The sequence below is a fragment of the Sprattus sprattus genome (genome assembly GCF_963457725.1).
Source record: "Sprattus sprattus genome assembly, chromosome: 11".
Taxonomy (NCBI): domain Eukaryota; kingdom Metazoa; phylum Chordata; class Actinopteri; order Clupeiformes; family Clupeidae; genus Sprattus; species Sprattus sprattus.
In genome coordinates, this window is record NC_137909.1 from 13,762,522 (window position 1) to 13,782,728 (window position 20,207).

At 42.1% G+C, this 20,207-nt stretch overlaps 2 protein-coding genes across 3 annotated transcripts in view; one reads left to right on the forward strand and one right to left on the reverse strand.

The window, feature by feature from the left end:
• The window catches only part of ciz1a (cdkn1a interacting zinc finger protein 1a), a 16,795-nt gene extending 7,166 nt beyond the window's left edge, over nt 1-9,629 (forward strand). For both annotated transcript variants that reach the window (XM_080846898.1, XM_080846899.1), the window contains exons 8-16: nt 1; nt 311-493; nt 897-1,027; nt 1,430-1,523; nt 3,894-4,007; nt 6,040-6,156; nt 6,312-6,378; nt 6,633-6,754; nt 8,791-9,629. The exon at nt 1 is cut by the window's left edge and continues 73 nt beyond it. In XM_080846898.1, the coding sequence (XP_080703024.1) occupies nt 1; nt 311-493; nt 897-1,027; nt 1,430-1,523; nt 3,894-4,007; nt 6,040-6,156; nt 6,312-6,378; nt 6,633-6,754; nt 8,791-9,597 (1,636 nt within the window). In that variant the 3' untranslated portion in view covers nt 9,598-9,629. The remainder of the gene's footprint in view (nt 2-310; nt 494-896; nt 1,028-1,429; nt 1,524-3,893; nt 4,008-6,039; nt 6,157-6,311; nt 6,379-6,632; nt 6,755-8,790) is intronic.
• On the reverse strand, nt 1,461-14,016 carry bbln (bublin coiled coil protein). The gene is made up of 3 exons (XM_080846900.1): nt 13,718-14,016; nt 13,375-13,613; nt 1,461-1,567 (listed from the first exon to the last, which is right to left on the reverse strand). Exons 1-2 carry the CDS (start codon nt 13,794-13,796, stop codon nt 13,381-13,383), a joined length of 312 nt encoding a protein of 103 aa, XP_080703026.1. The 5' UTR covers nt 13,797-14,016; the 3' UTR covers nt 1,461-1,567; nt 13,375-13,380.
• Between the last annotated feature and the right edge of the window lie 6,191 nt (nt 14,017-20,207).

Here is a 20,207-nt window from a genome sequence, read left to right on the forward strand (position 1 = left end):
GGTGAGAACAGCATTATAGGATACTGGAGGATTTTCTTAGAAAGTCAACAGAACATTTAAAAAAATGGAGAATTATTTTACATGATGGTCCATCAGAGGTTACAATAGAGTTATACAGCAAATATTTGTGATTATGTTAAACAGAGCCCTGTGGATTTAGGCTTCTGATGGTAGTAAGCACCATTGTGGTCTCCCAGTAGAGGACAAGTCAATCTGCCTAATAATGGGCACATTCACAGCTCATCATTTAGCAGACCGCTTCATTCAGACTAACCTTTATTTGTCGTCTGTGGCACACCTGTGGATTCAGCCTCTACTGAAGACAGGCGAGCAGGAGAACGGTGAGAGCCAGGCCATGGCAGCTGACCCAGAGGAGGTGGGCGAGGCTAAGGGCATCAGGAACCAGGAGGAGGGCAAAGAAGGGAGCACAGGAGGGGAGGCCGCCAACAAGTTCTACTGTTACATCTGCAACATCACCTGCCATAACCAGCAGGTATGAAACACTGACAACACAAGGGATAATTTGTCCAAAAATCTTCCTTTATCTGTCTTTCACAACTCTATATCCACTGGGATATGTGGTATAACGGTAACAAATAGCCCTATTAGATATTCCTAGTAATTGGTTTATGGACAAACCTGGTTAAGTTTACTCTGAGTAAATGCTAAACCTCCTATAATGGCTTTGTTTAGCTAGGAGAATGAAGCCATAGGACTCTTCTGTTAACAATTTTACCACTTACTCAGAGTGAACGTACCCAGGTGTAACACTAAACCACTAACATGGAATACCTCCCAGGTAGTTCAGAGCACAGATCTAGAGTGATTTTAGCCTTGAGGTGAGTGGGTGATGGAGTAACAAACTCAGTTTTGTATTTGTTTGTTTTGTGTGACAGAACTTCCAGGGCCACATGAACGGGCTGACCCATCAGCAGCGCATGATGGAGATCCAGCACATGAGTAACGCCTGCCTGGTCACCCTGCTGCCCAAGGTGCAGGAGTCACTTCAGGGCAGCCGCAGGGACGGGTACGTGCCAACATCGCAATGGAGCAAAGCACACTGTTCCTTCTCAGAGGCTTTTCTTAATGTCAATTTCTCTTTTTGGTGAAAAAACCCATGTCAATGTCAATATCTCTTTTTGGTGAAAAAACCCATATAACAGACTAAGACACATGGTTTGAGGAAGTGAATGAATCACAGGTACATTTTATGCTGTGACGGTAGTCTTTTCCCATAGCAAATATGGCAGATCAGTGTGCTAACAACACCAACACAGGGCCATGGGCTTGATCCCCGACAAGCACATTTGTCAGGAGAGCCATAAATGTTCACTACAGACAAAATGTCTGACTCATTTAGACTGTGAGTAAAAGCATAATGGCATCTGCTAAAAGAATGTGTACTCAGTGCCCATTGTACACACTCCAGAGAGAAGAGGCCCGGCTTGCAGCGCTGGTGTGCCACCTGCCAGACCCACTTCACCAGTAACGTGATGGAGCACAGACGCACGAAGGAACACAAGGTGACTGTCACCCTCTCTCCCTCTGGTCTGTCCCAAATCACACCCTAGAGAGGAACAAAGAGAGGAACAGAGTTAATAAGGTTGTAGGAACCGAAAACCAGCTTATGCGTTGGAGAACCTCAGTGCCGTAGCATTCCTACTCTTGACCTGAAGAGGTATATTCAGTAGCGATACTAGCCAAAGGAAATTATGAATTCTCTGTTTTTATTTTAGGGCTTAGGGATTCACTAGTGCAAAAGGTAGTTTAAAAGTAATAGCAGTTGATATTCACATTGGGCCTCGTTCTCGATCATTTTCTGAAGTTCTTCTGAAATGTTTCTTACGGACTTCGGAAAAACAACGTAAGTAAAAGACCTCCGCTGCATTCTTGCACGCTTGAAAATGTGTTCATAAGCAGCAGAAGTCTTCTGAGCTGGCTCCCCCGAAAGAGCTTTCTTAAGTTGAACACGCGTTCATGTGCACCTGGATTTGCATACATACACACCCCACCAGCTCCTTATAAGGGCACGCAACAGCAGTAACGTGTTTAGTCGGAGTCTATGCGAAAGCAGCTCAGTCATTTTTCTAAATCTCTATCTGTCTGCAATACCACTCTCGGCCTTAACGCAACTTCGTCACTCTCACACTTGCCAGGCATAGAGAGTAGAAGAAAGCACACGCAGCAATTGACTGGTAATGCAACACTGGATACAGGATTGTAAATTGTGTGTTTTTCGCCTGGAAGTCTCTAGAAACCTGGCACTTTATTGAACGAAATTAAAAAGAGTGAACGTGCCGTTCACAGACACCATGAATGCGTTCACTGTATCGTTCATCAGGCAGTAATACAGTACGTTCAGTTCACGTTCACGAAAATGATGAACGAGTTCATGAACTTTCTTTCAAACTCGTTCAGACGCAACACTGCAATTGAGAATAGTCTGGATTGCTGTACTTGCACAGACTAGACTCACTAGCCTAACGCAGCATCCTGGTGTAGTCCTTTAATTTACTTTATGACATCAAGATGCCTCGTAGAATCATGACTATAAATGTGAACGTAATTGTTAATTATGCAAATATTCTCATATTTATTATTATTATAATTATTTAAATCCAATGAGGTCTTTAGAGTTGATGTGAACGCAATCACCAACGATTTCTCTCAAATTCAGCCGTTAACCCTTAAAGGGATAGTTCGGTTTTTAAGACATGAATATGTATGGCTTCCCCGTCACCAGTGTCATGCAATCATGCATCACTTACCCCCGACAGCGTCCTGTGAGCAGAGTTCTCGTCCAGTTTTGGTCAAACCGAAAGTAGTCCGGCAGGTTTGCTAGACCCAGCAAAATAAAAAGTTTCTCTTCCCAAAACATTATGTGTTCAAAAGAGTGATATATTTGCATCCCAAAAACATTGTAGTGGAAAAAGTCACACCTCGTTATCACTTGGCCCTATTTTCAATACGCTCGATACTGCAGAGTGTACGGCAGATACTGCTAGTAGAGTCTACTGTTTGATTCGCGAAAGTTGATTCGCGAAAGTTTGATTCACCAAAGTTGCCTGAGAGAAACGTCCATCACAGAAAAACGATGCTTTATGTCAATTTTATCATATGTTGTCTCAGTTTTGATCGTTTTTCTGTGATGGACGTTTCTCTCAGGCAACTTTGGTGAATCAAACTTTCGCGAATCAACTTTCGCGAATCAAACAGTAGACTCTACTAGTAGTATCTGCCGTAGACTCTGCAGTATCGAGCGTATTGAAAATAGGGCCAAGTGATAACGAGGTGTGACTTTTTCCACTATAATGTTTTTGGGATGCAAATACATCACTCTTTTGAACACATAATGTTTTGGGAAGAGAAACTTTTTATTTTGCTGGGTCTAGCAAACCTGCCGGACTACTTTCGGTTTGACCAAAACTGGACGAGAACTCTGCTCACAAGACGCTGTCGGGGGTAAGTGATGCATGATTGCATGACACTGGTGACGGGGAAGCTATTCAGATTCATGTCTTAAAAACCGAACTATCCCTTTAACACGGACAGTTTTTTTTAAATGGGCCATCTTGTGGTTATTTGAGGAATCGCATTTGAGAAGACTCCGGCAAACTTACGACTGCTATTCCGCGTTCTGAAAGTCTTCTGAAGTTCAGAAGAAATCCCAGATGAGAAAACTATCGAGAATGGCAAATGTTTTCCTAAATCCACCGAAGTGGAGTTCAGAAGAAAGTCCTTCTTAAATTCTTCTTAACGGCGTTCGAGAATTGTCTTTACCCTTGACTGAGTCGTTTATCTGATCCTACTAATGAAGATAACTTGACCTTATAAAGTGTGCCAGGATACAGTGTTGTGCATAACTTTGTGACCTGTGAACCTTAAACCCACAGCTCTGCGGCCGTGTTAGAAGTCCCTGCTGCACTGTCTGCAGGCTGCACTTCAGGACGTCCCGTGAGTTTGTGGAACACATGCAGACCCCAGAGCACCAACAGAGGGTACAGGAGGTGAGTGTGATTTAAGGAGGATGGGAGGAGAGTATGCTTAAGGAGGGTGGGAGGAGAGCATGCTTAAAAAGAGAGTACGGAAGGGAGAGTATGCCGTATAGGAGAGTACAGGAGGACAATATGCTCAAGAAGAGAATGTGCTCAAGAAGAGAGTATGCTCAAGAAGAGAGTATGCTTAAGAAGAGAGTGGTTAAAAAGATAGTACGCTTAGAGTGTACTGGAGAGCACACTGAGAGAGTACAGAAGGAGAGTAAATTATGCAAGTATGTGAAAGCAACACTATGCAACAATTAGACACTTTTTGAGGTATGGTGTTATAGTCTATTCATTTTGGTATCATCCTCAAATTCATTTTGATAGCATATGATCATGTAAAGGACAGATAAACACCTGTTACTTTGCCACTAGCCACCCAGGTTATGCACTATGTAGTGTTTCCTGGCTGGAACACCTTGCAAAAATGGAAGAAAGGCTTTCACAGCACGACATTGCCAGCTATACTGCCAAAAATCACCAGTTAGTGTGTTGACAAGCTTCTATCAGTGTCAACTGGGCTATTGGTGGTGTTTGCATGGTTTTGCCATGCCTTTTAGGTAGTAAGCGTGCTAGTTTTGAAACAGAACTCCTTATTGCTGCTTTAATAAGAGATTACAGGATGTTGGCATACTTACTAAGCCAAGTTTCTACTGTGATGAGACACCTTTACTGACTTTGAATTAGGGCTGTCGCAATAATCGCAAAAATGAAATATCGCGGTATTTAGAGCCCACCGCGGTAGATAATGGGCCACCGCGATCACCGCATGTGACTTGGAGCGGGTTGCACCAACTAGTCTTTGCTACGACTGTCATAAGTCCGAAGTCAGTCAGTCTTTGTTAAGAGTGGTCTTAGGCCCATATCTGACGCCTGTTGTACCAACCGAATTTAAGACCAGTCTTAACTAAGACTGCCCGTAACATGCGCGTTCGTTCATCAAACTGCCCGTGGAATTCTAGAATGAAACGTGCGTTGCCATGATACCCATTCATTAACGTTCATTCATTCAGTTTGTAACTTTTCCTAAGGAGGATCGTGAAAGAATAATTTATCTGATACGGAAATAAGAATATTAATTGAGAAGTATGACCAACATAAATATGTTGAATTATCAAGCTGTAGATTTATGCACGCCGATCATGTCCCCCACGGTGAAATGCGCCGTTTGGATAAAACCTCAGTGCAATTAAAAGCTGTAACGTTGGCGTCAGGGCAGCATTTTGGTCTGACTGAAATCGCAACTCGTCTGACAGTTAGTCGACTAGAGAAAACAGCTCAACCCTACTGAAACGAACACTTTGAATTAACTCCTCATCATTGTATATCCAGTGGCTTATTAGTTATGTCTTGCACTACTCTCTCACGTCTTAAGGCACGTTCAGTCTATAAATTAGACGCGCCATGATGGTTATATTTGTCGTTTTAGCTGCACTCAACGGTTTTGTGAAAATTACTATAGAAACCAACACTGAAAACGTTCTCTGTCTTAACATAAGTCTCCTCCACAAGGCGTAACATTTAGGACTAGACATAGAGAGAGAAGCCTAAGTCAGCGTGGTGCAACAGGCGCAACATCCTACATTTTAGACATAGAACGTTGAGTTACGCCAGTCTTCGCTTCAATTTTTCAAAAGTAACCGAGAAATAGACACTGTACTATCCAATAACACAGTTACTGTAACCAGCAATAATGGTTGAAGTGATTTCTGAGGTGGCAATGAATCTGCCAAACTGCCAACTTTCTAACGTTAGCACGTTAGCCTAAGTTAGATAGCCTGAACGTTTCGTGTGGAACCAGTTGCCATGGTAAATACGTCACACTTTGCCACTCTATTTGATAGATAGATGGGGGGAAAATGGTGCAATAATATCGCATACCGCGATATTGGGCCCGCTGTCTCACCGCAGGGAAAATTCCTCAACCGTGACAGCCCTACTTTGAATACCTTTTCAAATATAGACGTTGTATACATGTGTGTTTGTTTGTGTATTGTAGGTACATGAGGGCCAGGGAGAGGGTCTGGAGGATATGAACACTTTGGATGAAAAGGGATGTTTAATGGGAGAGGAGGAGGAGAAGGATGATGACGGGGAAGACGAATCTAACGGGCAGGTAAGAATCACATCACCATCACGTCTTACTCTCCCCAGATCTCCTCTCCATCATTGTACTCGAGTCATCTAGTCATAACGGGGACTCCGTGCATGTGTTGCTTTCATGCAGAGTTATTGTGTTGATTCATGCACTGTTTTCTTCCACTCCATTAGGGAGTGCCAGAGGTCACCCTGGAGGATATGGCAGATGACGAAGAGTTTGACCCAGACACGATCTATGGTGAGTGCAGTCCCACCAACATATAGTGGAATGGCTAAGATTTTTACACATTGTAACTAGTCTCATTACTGTGCTGTCATTAGAACCCTGTGTGCTCTGATGGGTAGCTCACCGGTTCAACAGTTTACACCAGTGTATTTGTAGAATGGTGCAGAATGAATATCTGGGCCTATCTGAAATCACATGGAATTTTGTTGAAGAATGCATTATTTTATTGGAATGTTCAGAACTCAACCGCTTTCCTCTGTTCCCAGGTTCAAGCTTTTTGGTTCCTGCAGCAGGGTTCCTCTGCAGACTCTGCAGCAGGTTCTTCCAGTTTGAGTCGGCGGCGCGTCATTTGCACTCCAAGTCCCTTGAGCACTTTGAGAACCTCAAGGTGAGTGGAAGTTAGCCTGCCAATATTCAAACAAAACGTTCACAAATCTCAGCCAGCCAGAGAACTGATCAGAGCTAAGCTAGGTAGAGGGGGTAGTGTTTAACACTCAATGAAAGGTTTTAAAAATGGATGTTTGAAATTTTGATGAAAATGTAGCAATGCATGTGTACAGATGTACCTAAAATAAATTCTCTTATGCATAGGGCCCCATGAAATGTTTTCAGTTTAATTTTTTTCTTGATTTTTAAATTTTTTCATCATCATAAATGTTATGTCCAGTCATAAAATGTACTGAGGACAAAAGCTATTGTGCTACACATTTGATATCTGTCTAGATGATAAATCTATTGCTGTAATAGGGTAGCAATGCTAGAGTAATACTTTTTACAGTTGCAATCAAAATTATTCAACCCCCATTGCCCTTTTAGGTTTATTGGCAAAATATACAATTTCTCAGCTGTTTGCAATAAACAAATTACACAAGAATTGTTTAAGTAGTTTAATGAAACTAATATTAAAAGGGTTTAGCCAAATTCAAACCAAAATGCCCATTTTAATGACGTTAACGAATTTACTGAAGTGTCAAAATTATTCAACCCCTTCATGACAAGCATCTTCAGTACTTAGTAGAGCACGCTTTTGCTGTTATGACCTGCTGCAAATGTGATGCATAGCCAGACACCAGCTTCTGACAGCGTTCCTGAGGAATCTTACCCCATTCCTCATGAGCAATGGCCTCCAGTTCAGTAATATTCTTTGGTGTGCGTTTTGCTACCGCCTTCTTCAAATCCCACCAGAGATTTTCGATTGGGTTCAAGTCAGGCGACTGTGACGGCCACTCTAGAATCTTCCATGTCTTCTCATGAAACCAAGCCTTGATGGACTTTAAGGTATGCTTGGGATGAAGCAGAAGCGGGCACTGGAAACCTGCTGCGTGTGGAGGGCACGATGGATTCAGTCAAGTATCAGGGAATCTAAGGAAAAAACATCATGCCGTCTGTGATGAAGCTGAAGCTTGGGCGTCATTGGACCTTGGACAATGATCCCAAGCATACCTTCGTCCACCAAGGCTTGGTTTCAAAAGAATTAATGGAAGATTCTAGAGTGGCCGTCACAGTCCCCTGACTTGAACCCAATTGAAAATCTCTGGTGGGATTTGAAGAAGGCGGTTGCAAAACGCACACCAAAGAATATTACTGTACTGGAGGCCATGAGGAATGGGCTAAGACTCCTCAGGAACACTGTCAGAAGCGGGTGTCTGGCTATGCATCACGTTTGCAGCAGGTCATAACAGCAAAGGGTGCTCTACTAAGTACTGAAGATGCTTGTCATTAGGGGGTACACTGCATTAAATTCATTAAAGTCATTAAAAGTAGCATTTTGTGTTGAATTTGGATAAAACCCTTTTAAAATTAGTTTCATTAAACTACTTAAACAATTCTTGTGTAATTTGTTTATTGCAAACAGCTGAGAAATTGTATATTTTGCCAATAAACCTAAAAGGACAATGGTGGTTGAATAATTTTGATTGCAACTGTAAGTATTTAAGGCGATAAGCCTCTGGTTTCCAGTTTCAAGACTTGTACTGGATCAGTAAGCCAGTACATTCCAAGTCTTATAGTTATTCTAAGAATAATCAGATGATGCACCAATGGCCAGTTTTGGTCTCTGATGTTAGTGTACGATTGCCATATTTCTTGTTTGGTTCACAATGCATGCCATCATCACAGTGGCAAACTCTGTATTCAATTTAAAACCACTGAACCCAAGAAGTTTATATCATTTGATTCACAGAGTTGTTTATTTAACTTTGGCTGACAACATTTTTGATGTGCCAGTATATACTGTATTTGTGTCATTTGGCACAATGCTCTTGTGTAAATGTGATTTTTGCTTTACCTACTGAATTCCACGATTCTGTCCGTATCTTCCGCATCTTCTGCACCCCAACTTTTCACCTTAACATGTCAGATGCTAGGATTTAAAGGCGCTGTGTGTGCAGAGTTTTGACGTTGTGTTTTTACTGCCCGCTGCAGAAGTACAGAGCCTTGCGTAAGCAGGAGGACCAGGCTGAGGCAACATTGGTGGCGGAGGCAAACCTTGATGTCAGCAGCCCAGAGGAGACCCAACCCATTGATGGGGCACAGGGTGGCAGCCCAGAGGAGACCCAGCTCATTGATGGGGCACAGGCTGGCCGCCCAGAGAAGACCCATACCAGCGATGGGGCACAGGGTGGCAGCCCAGAGGAGACCCAGCTCATTGATGGGGCACAAGGTGGCAGCCTAGAGGAGACCCATACCAGCGATGGGGCACAGGGTGGCAGCCCAGAGGAGACCCAGCTCATTGATGGGGCACAAGGTGGCAGCCTAGAGGAGACCCATACCAGCGATGGGGCACAGGGTGGCAGCCCAGAGGAGACCCAGCTCATTGATGGGGCACAAGGTGGCAGCCCAGAGGAGACCCATCCCAGGAATGGGGCACAGGGGGGCAACACCGCTGACACTCCAACACCAGAACCTCACTCAGAGATGGACCAGTCTCTCCAGGAGGAGGGTGTCAAGCAGGTCACCCTTACAACCACCACCACCAGCAGCAGCTCTCCGCTGTCCTCCTCCCAGCCACCAGAGGCACAGGACCAGGGAGAAGTGGGGGCAACAGGGGAAAACACCACGGAGGCAACCCCTGAGCTCCAGAACCATCCAGAAGTAGTAGGGAAAGAGGTTGAGGAAGAGGAGGCAGAGGAGGAAGAGGTGGCCGCAGTCGTTGTGGCCCCTACACCCAGCAAGGGACGTGGGCGGGGGGCGGCAAAAAAGAGGGGCGGGAGGGCACCACGGAAACGCTGAGAACAGCAAAAGCGATGTATGGAGGGAGAAAGAGAGGGTTGGAGAGATAGAGAGAGGAATGGAGAGAGGGTTTGCCTTATGGTGGTACAACTGATACCAGTTACAGGAAGAAAGCCCTTTTCGTAGGTTTAACCCTTTCATGCATACATTGTTTTTTTCATATTTTTTTTAAAAAGAACAAAAAGTAACATTTTTAAATAGCGCTGAAATGTGCGCTACCTGACTTTCCATAGTTGTAGACATATTGCTGAAATGTTACAGGTGCAGGCATACACCTCTTTCTAGTCTACTTTTTGAGCATTTTAATCATGTGCATCCCTTGTCTGCACATATGTGCACACACTCCCATATGGCTGAGTATAGCCAGTGACTAGAGCTACAGATTATTCCGGCATTTATTTCTGTATGAAATAAATTCATTAAGGTCAGTGTAGTTATCATGAAGGGAAAACGGTTATTCACAGTTGAACTTGAAATGGATGTCAGTATTTCATAGTGTGTTTATACATAGGCAGTTACTGCCCATTTTTGCCATATGTGGCTGAGGCATTTGATGCCCTAAATGATCCGATTCAAGTTACTTGCTTCTGTCATGATGTCCCCATGCAAATGGGGAAGACGGAATGAGTGCAGAAGTGGTGTGCAGGTTTAACTCCGAAGGTGACCTTCATGCATGAAAGGGTTAAAACCGAGCCGAGGTGCCGTCATTATGACACTTTTTTTTTTTAGACAGCCGAAACGTTTAGCGGCTCAGAGAGAAGCAATGCAGGACTTGCTACCAGCTAATAGCAGCAGCTTTCCCTTAAAAAAAAAAAAAAATTAAATTAAAAAAGGCATAAAAAAATAGGAAAAATGTAAACTTAGTAGTTCTCTACTTTGGAAAACAGGTGGCTTGAGGTGTAATGACAGGCAGTGTTGCTGGTCCAAGATTTTCATATGAGGATGATGACGACTGTGGTGGGACAACTGTCAATGGCAGATGGCTATTCCTCCGACTCTAACCTGGAGAGGAGGTGCCAAAGTGCGTCCTGGGGAGACGCCCCCCAGAAAACCTGCTGCTCATCCCCCTTAGCTGGGAGATGAACACTTCTCTCAGGGTGGCCTGTCAGTTTCTAACCCCTGCTGACTGGGTGGTAGCTTGGTAATTGGCAGGGGCCACATGATTCAGAGGTGAACTCAACACTGCTGCTTGCTTACTACGCAATCTGCTGGACTGGAGTAGACACACCCTGGCAAAACTTCTCCAGTGCGATATCTACTGTCTGATGTGGACGACACCGTTTGTGTGATGGGGCTTCAACCGTTCATCTCCCAAGTGAGGAGGAGGATGTTTCTTTTTTTTCTTGTTTTAATCTTACCACAGGCACAGTTGGGGAAACCGGGAAGCGTTTGGTCGGAACAGCAGTCACCTCCACAGAGTTTGGTGGGGGTTAAAGAGTACATATTCATTACAGAAATAGTGGCCTGCTTACTGTTTCCATTGAATGAATTCTACGCTACTGCTTAGGCAACCGCGATGGGTCAATCTAGAAGGCTGTGCCTGTTGTTTTTCCTTGAATTTATTTTATCTTATTTTGTAATCAGATTTGTTTTCCATTGTAGTTGGAAAGAATTGTGGCTCAGGTAGAATTAGTGTCATCTCTAAGATGGTAGAACACTGACAGTGCTTTTTAAGATTCCGCTTTGCGAAGCAGCTGTGGCCTATAGGACCTGGGTTTCTACCCAGTTCATTCTGTGTTTTAATTTGTCGCTTTGTTTATTTGTTTGTGGCTAATTTCCTCCCTGTTGGCATGAAGGCATTTTCAGTGACCACAACCATCAGTTTTTGGTAGTGAATGACATTGTATTTAGTCTTTATGATCTTGTTAGTATTTCTGCTGCATCATCCAGTCTCCTGTCTTTGACATCATGACTTTCTGTGTTCCCTCTCACCCATAACCCAGTGGGCCCTTTTTGTGTTGGGAGCTTATTTATTTGTTGTTGCACTGCTCCGTGACGTCACTGAAAATCTTCTTCTTTTTTTTTTTTTTTACTAAGAAAGGCAATTATTTGTCTCAGTCTAATCTTATGTTAAAGAGTTGTTCCATTTGGCATGTGTTATGCAAAAACTTCTTGCTTGTCCCATCGTCTAGTACACCACCTGAGAATCATAGGACCCTAGACAGCAGTTTTGACTGCCAGGTATTCCAAGTACATGGGGCAGTGACAAACCTGGGTAAGTTAACTCTGAGTATAGGGGGGGTCCAGCACTGACATCTTTAACATTGCCAGACACTCTCAATGACGTAAACCAAGTCAGAGATAGGGTGCTTTTCCACTGATAAGTGATAAGTTAACCCCAGTGTTTTTTGTGTGCATGGGAGTAGTAAGAGCAGTGTTGATGGATGCGGCTCATTTCTCTTGGCCAGAGGTTCTCTGTCCTGACTCCTCCCACCAATCCCCGCTTATTTTCCATCTTTCCCTGACCTAATACCCTAGAAGCATTCTTCATTTAGTGTACACATTACGGATTTAGCCAGTCAAGAGCATTTTAATGACGCCAATAAAAGAGGGTGGGGGGTGTACACAACATAGATAAAACATTTTCAGTGCTGGGGGGTGCAAACTGAACAGTTGGCCAACTCTCCAGCATGGCCAGTGTCTGACGGACTACTGCTATCTGCATTGAAGCTGACGTTCCTTGTAGCATTGTAAGGGGGAAAAATACCCAAATGACCAGCAGCTTTTGACACAAGCGCACCACACCTGGACAGCTAATGCACTCTTGATCTTCTACCAGATTTTTTATTGCCTTCATGGGACCGAAGACCTCAATCTGTCCCAGAACTGAGGCGGCCTTTTTCGATATTAGTCTCCATCTCGCGCTCTTTCCTGAGGTGGCCAGGAGTTTTACATCTGAGCTTTCAAGTAGAAGTTTGCGCTCCTCGTTAGGTTTGCAGTCATAGCAAAGTCTATTTTTCCACTGAGGAGTACCAGTGACTAGTCCTAGACAATATTTAGGCAAACATGGTAGTGTCCATGCAGGTTAAGGGATTGACCAAGGCAAGCTAAAATCACCTTCACGAAGTGTACTGCTTGGCTCATATCTACTAGACCCACACATAGACTTGAGGTAAACCATTTAATTCTGAACATAAAAGGGGGGGGACGGTTGTATGTTTTTATAACATATTTTTATTCTTCAAATGACAAACAGAAATGAAGAAAAGTGTTGTTTTTTTAGCAGCTGGAAGTGTCATGTATTTTTGGATGTTTTCTGTATTTGGGTCCTTTTAATTTATATTAAAATATGATGATTAAGGTTTCAGCTCTTTGACTTCTTTTCACAAGAACTTTATTTACATCAATAAATAAACAACATTTGCATCAGATGACCGAAGTACAATACCCCTGTACAAACGACACACCATTGTAATACAAGTTTCATTCTACATGGGTTTTTAAGACAGGATTTAAGTTATTGTACCAAACTGCTAGACATGCAATGGAATGCCTTCAGTATTGTTTAGGTCCCCTTCTCAGTATTGCTGACCAGAGATGGGACTTCCCCATTTATACTGATGTATGCTAGCTACATCACATGGCCTGTGTTGAGTATGCATAATTCCAAGTCATGGGAGCGAATATTAACATTTTCTATTTCTGTTCCGTGTGAATAACATATAACCTAGTCAGTCTGAATACAATAGGTTTAAGTTTACTCAGGGTGTTGACAGAATGAGAAAATGCAATGGGAGAAGCAACTATAATTACCTAGCGCACCTCAGCGCTACGTACATGTATTTACTCGCCGTTATCTTTTTCCTTGGACGGTGTAGAGTCCTCTATTGAGGATTGTTCTGGATGCTCTTGACCTTCAGCCAACCCCTCGTTGATTTTCGCCCTGAACTCCTGGCGCGCCTGCCGGTTGGACTCCAGCAGTTCGTGCAGCTTGCCGTTCAGTGAATCATTGCGCTCCTCGAGGTCATCTAGGCAGAAGTTGATCTGGTCGAGCATCGAGTTAATAGCGGTGTATTCTGAGGGGGGAGAGAGAAGGTTGTTCATTTAACCGACAGGCACTGAGGAAAATATTTTTATCACATGATGTGCCACGTGATATAAAACAATAAAAGTGTTCTACCTTCCTCGTCAAATTCATCATCGTCCGCAATAATTCCGTCATCAATTGTTATGTTGAGATCGCCGTTTGGTCCAGACATTTTGGTGTTGTAAGGTGTAGCCGAGGTTAGCTGAATAAGAGAAGCTGTCACGCTACTCTACTGATGTCCAAAGAACGGGGCTAGCGTGAACTGTGTTATGTGCAATGAATTGCAACAAAGAAGATCTCGAGCATACTTTGTTATATAAAATACCCCCCGAACTTAGTCAAGGGTAAAACTTAATGTAACAAAGCTGTAAGTAAAATTCGACCAAGATGCGATATAAGTCACAGGACACCGCTGATGTCGTCTCATCTGTCAGCTGACTGACACATAAGGACCCAAACAGAGGTGTCCATATATGTGCCTGACATGAAATGTGCACAATAATAGAAATACAATTTTTCGTGCATAGGGTTCATACATAATCTGTCTCCATCATTATTTTTAACTTTAGAGGTGATCGAGTAGTGGAACCATAAAACTGTTTTAGTAGCTGGCATTTTTGCAGCTACCCTTTAATTAAAAAGTGATATTGCTGGTCTGCCAAATTACTGCTGCTCTAAATTAGGATTTGACAAGCTTTTCTTCCCCCCCTGCCGTTATGAGATATTGAAGCGAGTGAAGTTATACTGTACACTATTTTAATTTTAACCAGGTTCACTTTAGGTTTGTTGCTGTAAATTGAATAGGGTAAGTTACAGGCTTATGCAGGTAAGGCCATAGCTGGGAATTGGTACAATTCGCCTGCGCGAGAGTCGCCATTCGCTTCACGCGAGAGTCGAATCAGGCACAATGCGAGTGGGCGAGACACTTTGTGAATGAAGCGCGCTTCACTTGACGCGATCTGAATTGCACAGAGACGGGTGCATATGAGACTGAATTGCACAGAGACGGGTGCATATGAGATACGTTGTTGACAATTCTCACAAAGACATGCGATCTGAATTGCACAGAGACGGGCGCATATGAGACATACGTTGTTGACTCACAAAGACAAAACAAATAGCTATACACGTAGCCTATAAACGTTGTTGAGACTCTTATTAAAGATTTTACTCATTCTCGTGGTTGAAAGTCGGTAACAAAACAGAGACAAATAGCTACAGGTCAAGCAATGTCATTTATTTCAAAAACAAACAATCAGAGTGTAATACCTCTGGTTCCAAGACACAAAAAAGCCAGGAACCAGGTCTGATGGCCCATCAACCTAGACAAAAGGCCAGGAGCCGCCTTGATGGTTCTAACCTGGTGCTGTATAAACTACCTTGTGGGTGTTGAATTGTTTTGTTTTTTTGTTCAGCCACTTAACATTGTATAGTGTATTAATATCTATATCTACTTATTTAAAATTGTTGTCCCTATTGTATTTATGTCATATCATGTCTCTTACCTCATATTCATTGTACTTATATCATATCATGACTCTTACCTCATATTCATTGTACTTATATCTTATCATGTCTCTTACCTCATTCATAACCTCTATTGCTACCTTCACCTGTACCTGTATCATATCTGCGCTAATGACCAACTATTGCTGCCAATGTTACTACTGCTCATACCCCATATATCTTGTACTGTCATATCATACTGTATATATCCCATCTATTTATTTTTATATTACGACTATGCAGAATACTCTGCACTCTTCTGCTATGGTTCTTCTGGTTAGATTTCCGTTGCATTGTACTTATATCATATCATGACTCTTATCTCATATTCATTGTCTACTTATATCTTATCATGTCTCTTACCTCATTCATAACTTCTATTGCTACCTGTACCTGTATCATATCTGCGCTAATGACCAACTATTGCTGCCAATGTTACAACTGCTCATACCCCATATATCTTGCACTGTCATATCATACTGAATAAAAATGCTATACAATACATTATCTGTAAGGTTGTGAGTGTGCAGTGGTAATGTAAGTTGATATTGATATATTGATAAATGTTTTTATTCAGTCACACACAGTAACAACAAACAAGTTCAACACAAATAATAATACATTCAAAGTGACTGAAAAGGCACAAGCTGAAGCATAATGCTTGTATTTAAGCCTGTCCTCTTTGACCAATTCAAGCTACCCATCAACATATGCATTTTTTTTTTTACAAGTAATACATGTAATGGAAATAAAAAAACAAATAACAGAATTGCCTCCAAAAAGTTAGTCACAAGAAGAGCAATGAAGCAAGATCCCAAATAAACAGCACAAAATCCTGCATACATTGGACACTTGTAGCCCTCAAGAATGGCTTTAGCTACCATCCCTTTGAAAACAAAAGGGATCTTTCTTAAGATTATGTTAGCATCATTCCATAATGAAATTCCAACAACAGATCGCTTATGACCTAAAAGTCAGAGCATGGGCTCCATAACCCTACTCCCTGACCTCCACCGAAGGGTATCCATTCAAGCAAACCTTTTATTTTTCAGTAGGCTACAGAATAAAGTGCAGACTATACTTGATGTTGTGACTAGCATATTTGTGCATATGTAAGCTATAAATATCATGAGCAGAGCAAGAGGTGGAATAATATTAATCCTATACCTTATTTATTAGGCACACCTGTAGAGATGTAGCACTATGAAATGCATTAACAGACTTAAGCAAATCTCCTTTAGAGAAAAGAACAGCATAAACCCAATTATCTGGACAAATTAAATCGTTGCATCAACTTCAGTAAACGTATTCCTCTACAATTCCTCTACAATCAACTGCGCGTTCGTTTCGTTTCGGGTTGTAAAGTTCTGGTAGACTGGTAGCTGCGTTTCACCGTAATGACTCGGCTCCTAGTAAGCTAATTGTATTGGGCTGGGTTTTTTTTTTGGACATGTCTCCTGCACGAGATGTCAAGGGGGTTCTCACGGATTTATCATTGACAAACTTCCAGCTGTGAGCTTCCAGGCCTGCTTGGCCTCCCCTGATGTGCTTCCCCTGGATTGTGCTCATTTGGCTACAGGCTATCACCTGCAATTAAAGAATGGAGACAAACGGATGGAGACAAAACTCACACTTCAAAAAGTGACATTGAGAGTTAATCATAGTGAGAAGCCACCTGTGTATTTTAGGGTGATTATAGTAGCCCTTTTCAATCCTATTCCTATCTGGGTTTGAGTGTTTGGTCCACTGGGTGGCAGTCACTTTAGTGAAGTAGGCTACACTACCTATGCTTCTCTGAAAAATCTATCTAGAAAAGCCAAGTCTCGCTGAATGGAAATAGGAAATGATCTCTTAAACCCATCAGCTCTTGGTGCACGTGCAACAATACTGTCCACACACTGTTTAGGTTCCCATCTTGGCCTGTCTGTTCAACAATAGGATGTACAATGTGTTAAGACCCCCTGCGCCCCTACAGATGATGTAGTGGCCATGAATGGCCTGCAGGTAACAGTGGGGACGGACGATTGCTTGATTGACCGATTACCCACACCTGGGAGGTGTGGAGGATAAAAAGGACCAGTGGACACCTCTCTCTGGAGCTGACTCTCCGCGTACAGACGTCCAAACCCCCTAGACACGTCATGGTGTGATATTTGTTACTTAATTATACACATTATTTTGTAGAACCCCGTTGTCATCTTCCAAATTTTTATGTTGAGGTCACGAGCCGGCCGTAACGTTATTAATGATACACCGACAACTCGGTTCCCCTACATTCAGTATTTGAGTATGCCACTGGAACTGACTAGCTGATTATTACTTGCAGAGCATCTAAAGATAAAGCAGAGTTACAGTTTTTTACGATCGGATACACACAATTTTGACTGCTTGGTTTTGTTTTTCAATATCCTCAATAAGCACAACCACACACCCAATGAGCAAAAACATCATATCCATTGCAAAATGAAACACTCTTGTAAAATCTATACACTCATTTAAAAAAAACATATTTTGTTACCATATGAAACACACACATTGCATATACTGAATTCTGTTTGTACCACTTACACACTTCTGTTATAAACCTAAAACACTTTTAGCAATACTACTTCTCAGTGATTAGAGTAGTGTAAATTAAGTACACAGAGAAAGTGAAAATACACAATACAGTAAAAACACTACCCAAGTCCAATGCTGATGAAAATACTATTGACGAAATTCTCTCCATATACCCAAATCAGTCAACATGTCAACATGGAGAATCACAACAAAACATGTCCCAGTTTTCATGCTACTTCAGTAGTGTGCATAACTACGGAGCCCCTAAAGGGGCATGAAAAAAAAAAAACCTTTCTCGTGCCCACCAGAAACTTTCTCGTGCGCACCAGAAACTTTCTCGTGCCCACCAGAAACTTTAGGGACGGCATGGCCCTCAATTGGGCCAAACACTGTCTATGCCAAATAAAAACAATAGAAATGCCATAAGAAAGCCATAATATCCCATACCAGCCAAAGCTTAACCAGAATTGACCCAGAATTACCCATAATTTAACCACATAGGCCATATAGGCCTACCCAGAATAGCCAAGCCAAAACACGGCTTTTATTTATTTAAATTCATCCTCACTGCTGTCCTAGTTTCCTAGGCATGGTGTAATGTGACGGTGGAAAAACACAGAAACAAGACAAACCGTAATTACTACATTTGCTTATAATTGTAGAATGATTAATTAGGCATAGGATACTTACTCTAATTAGTGTTTTATGTCCGTAGGCAGATCTGGGTCGATTCTAGGCGATTCTCTGCCCGTCCTGCCTAGTTCTACTCTCTGTTTTAGCCTACTAGAATGAATAGCCAAGTTTCAGGTGCGCACGAGAAAGTTTCTGGTGCGCACGAGAACGTTTTTTTTTTCATGTCCCTTTAGGGGCTCCGTACATAACACTGTAAGCTCAGCAAATATCAGACAAAGGTGAAAAGATGTTTCCAGTACAGGTTACAATTCCATTTACAGTAAAATGTACAGATTTGTCAGTGTCGCCAGTGTTGACTGAGAGACCTGATGAACATTATTGTATTGAAAATGGCATGGTCACCGATAATGTTTGCTTGAATTTTTCTGAGCCTGATAGCATTACGTATTTGCCAAAAGCATATTTATGATCTCTCTATCTTGTTCTTGCGTGAATATGGGCCTGTCCTCCTTTCAAGTTTATTTGATAAATTTTGTCTTCTTTTTCTTTGAGCACATTTTCCTCCTGCTTCAGGTCTTCCTCTTCCTCTACTTCCACCTTGACCTCAGCCTCATGGCATGGCCTCGGCCTCCTGCTCCTTCTCCTTCCCCCTCTCACCCTCACTCCTCTTCTTCTGACTCCTTCCATTTTGGTTGAAGACAGATGACAGTTACTCATCTGCTGCATTTCTATAGTGCTTACTGTAAACCTGTTTGTTGTGTCTACAATTAAGCAATCATGTGTTTGGGCACTTGATGGCTGTGTTTATTTGACCGGCTCAGGTGTGGTAATTTGGCAGTCAGTGTTTTGGAATTGCAAGGAAGTGACCTCTTGATATATGTCTTTAAAGCATAAAAGTGTGTTTAGTGCTTTGCAAATCACTTGTGTGTATGGTTTCGCAAAAAGTGTGATGTTTAAATGTGCTAATAGTTGTGCAGATCTGAGCCGTTGTTTTGCTCCTTGAGTGAAGGTTTTGATAATTGTGTTACACTTTTGATTTGAGTGTGTATCCGATTGTAAAAAACTGTAATCTCCTCTTCATTTTTTACACGGGGCAATGTTAATTTCCGACAGAGGGCGCTGTTGTGCCGTAAATCTTAGCCCATGTTTAATTTTGGTTCATCTCCATGGCTACACCAGTATCTATTGCTGTTCTTGGATAAGCTTTCACCTTCACCTTTCAAGTAGGAAAGGTGCTTTTGCATTGAAAAGCACTTGTTAAGCACACAGTCTCCACATAGAAAGTATCCATTGAAAGCTTTGCCATCTTAGAGGTTATCATGGGACAGCGAAGGTCTTTTTATGTTGTATTCATATATTCTTTTAGTAGCCTATCCCTTATAAATATGCATAGATAGACCAATAACTGACTAGGCTATATGAGTATATGTGTACATGTGAATATTGACTGATTACCATGCTGGCAAAAATACAGACACATCACATTCTTTTTTTATCATTATCATCATCATCATGATATTATTATAGCTATTATTATTATTATTATTATTATTATTATTATTATTATTATTATTATTAATAAAGTGATGAAAGAGGGGGTTTATGTAATACACCACAACTGAGAACGGGGCATATAGGTTACTCAGGGTAGGCTACGTTAGAGATGAATGTGATTAATGACTAATTACAAAAAATGACGAATAGAAAATTTAAAATTTGTCTTAAAAACGCACTCCCCTTTCCAAATGTAATTTCTCACCTGTAGTAAACTGTGTATGTTCGACTAGTAACCCGACCCCTGACTGCTTTGCATACTCCTCCCCTCTCGTCTCCAAAACACGCTGCGTTCCTCCTCCTTCCCCAAAAGCGCTCATTCACAGACCGA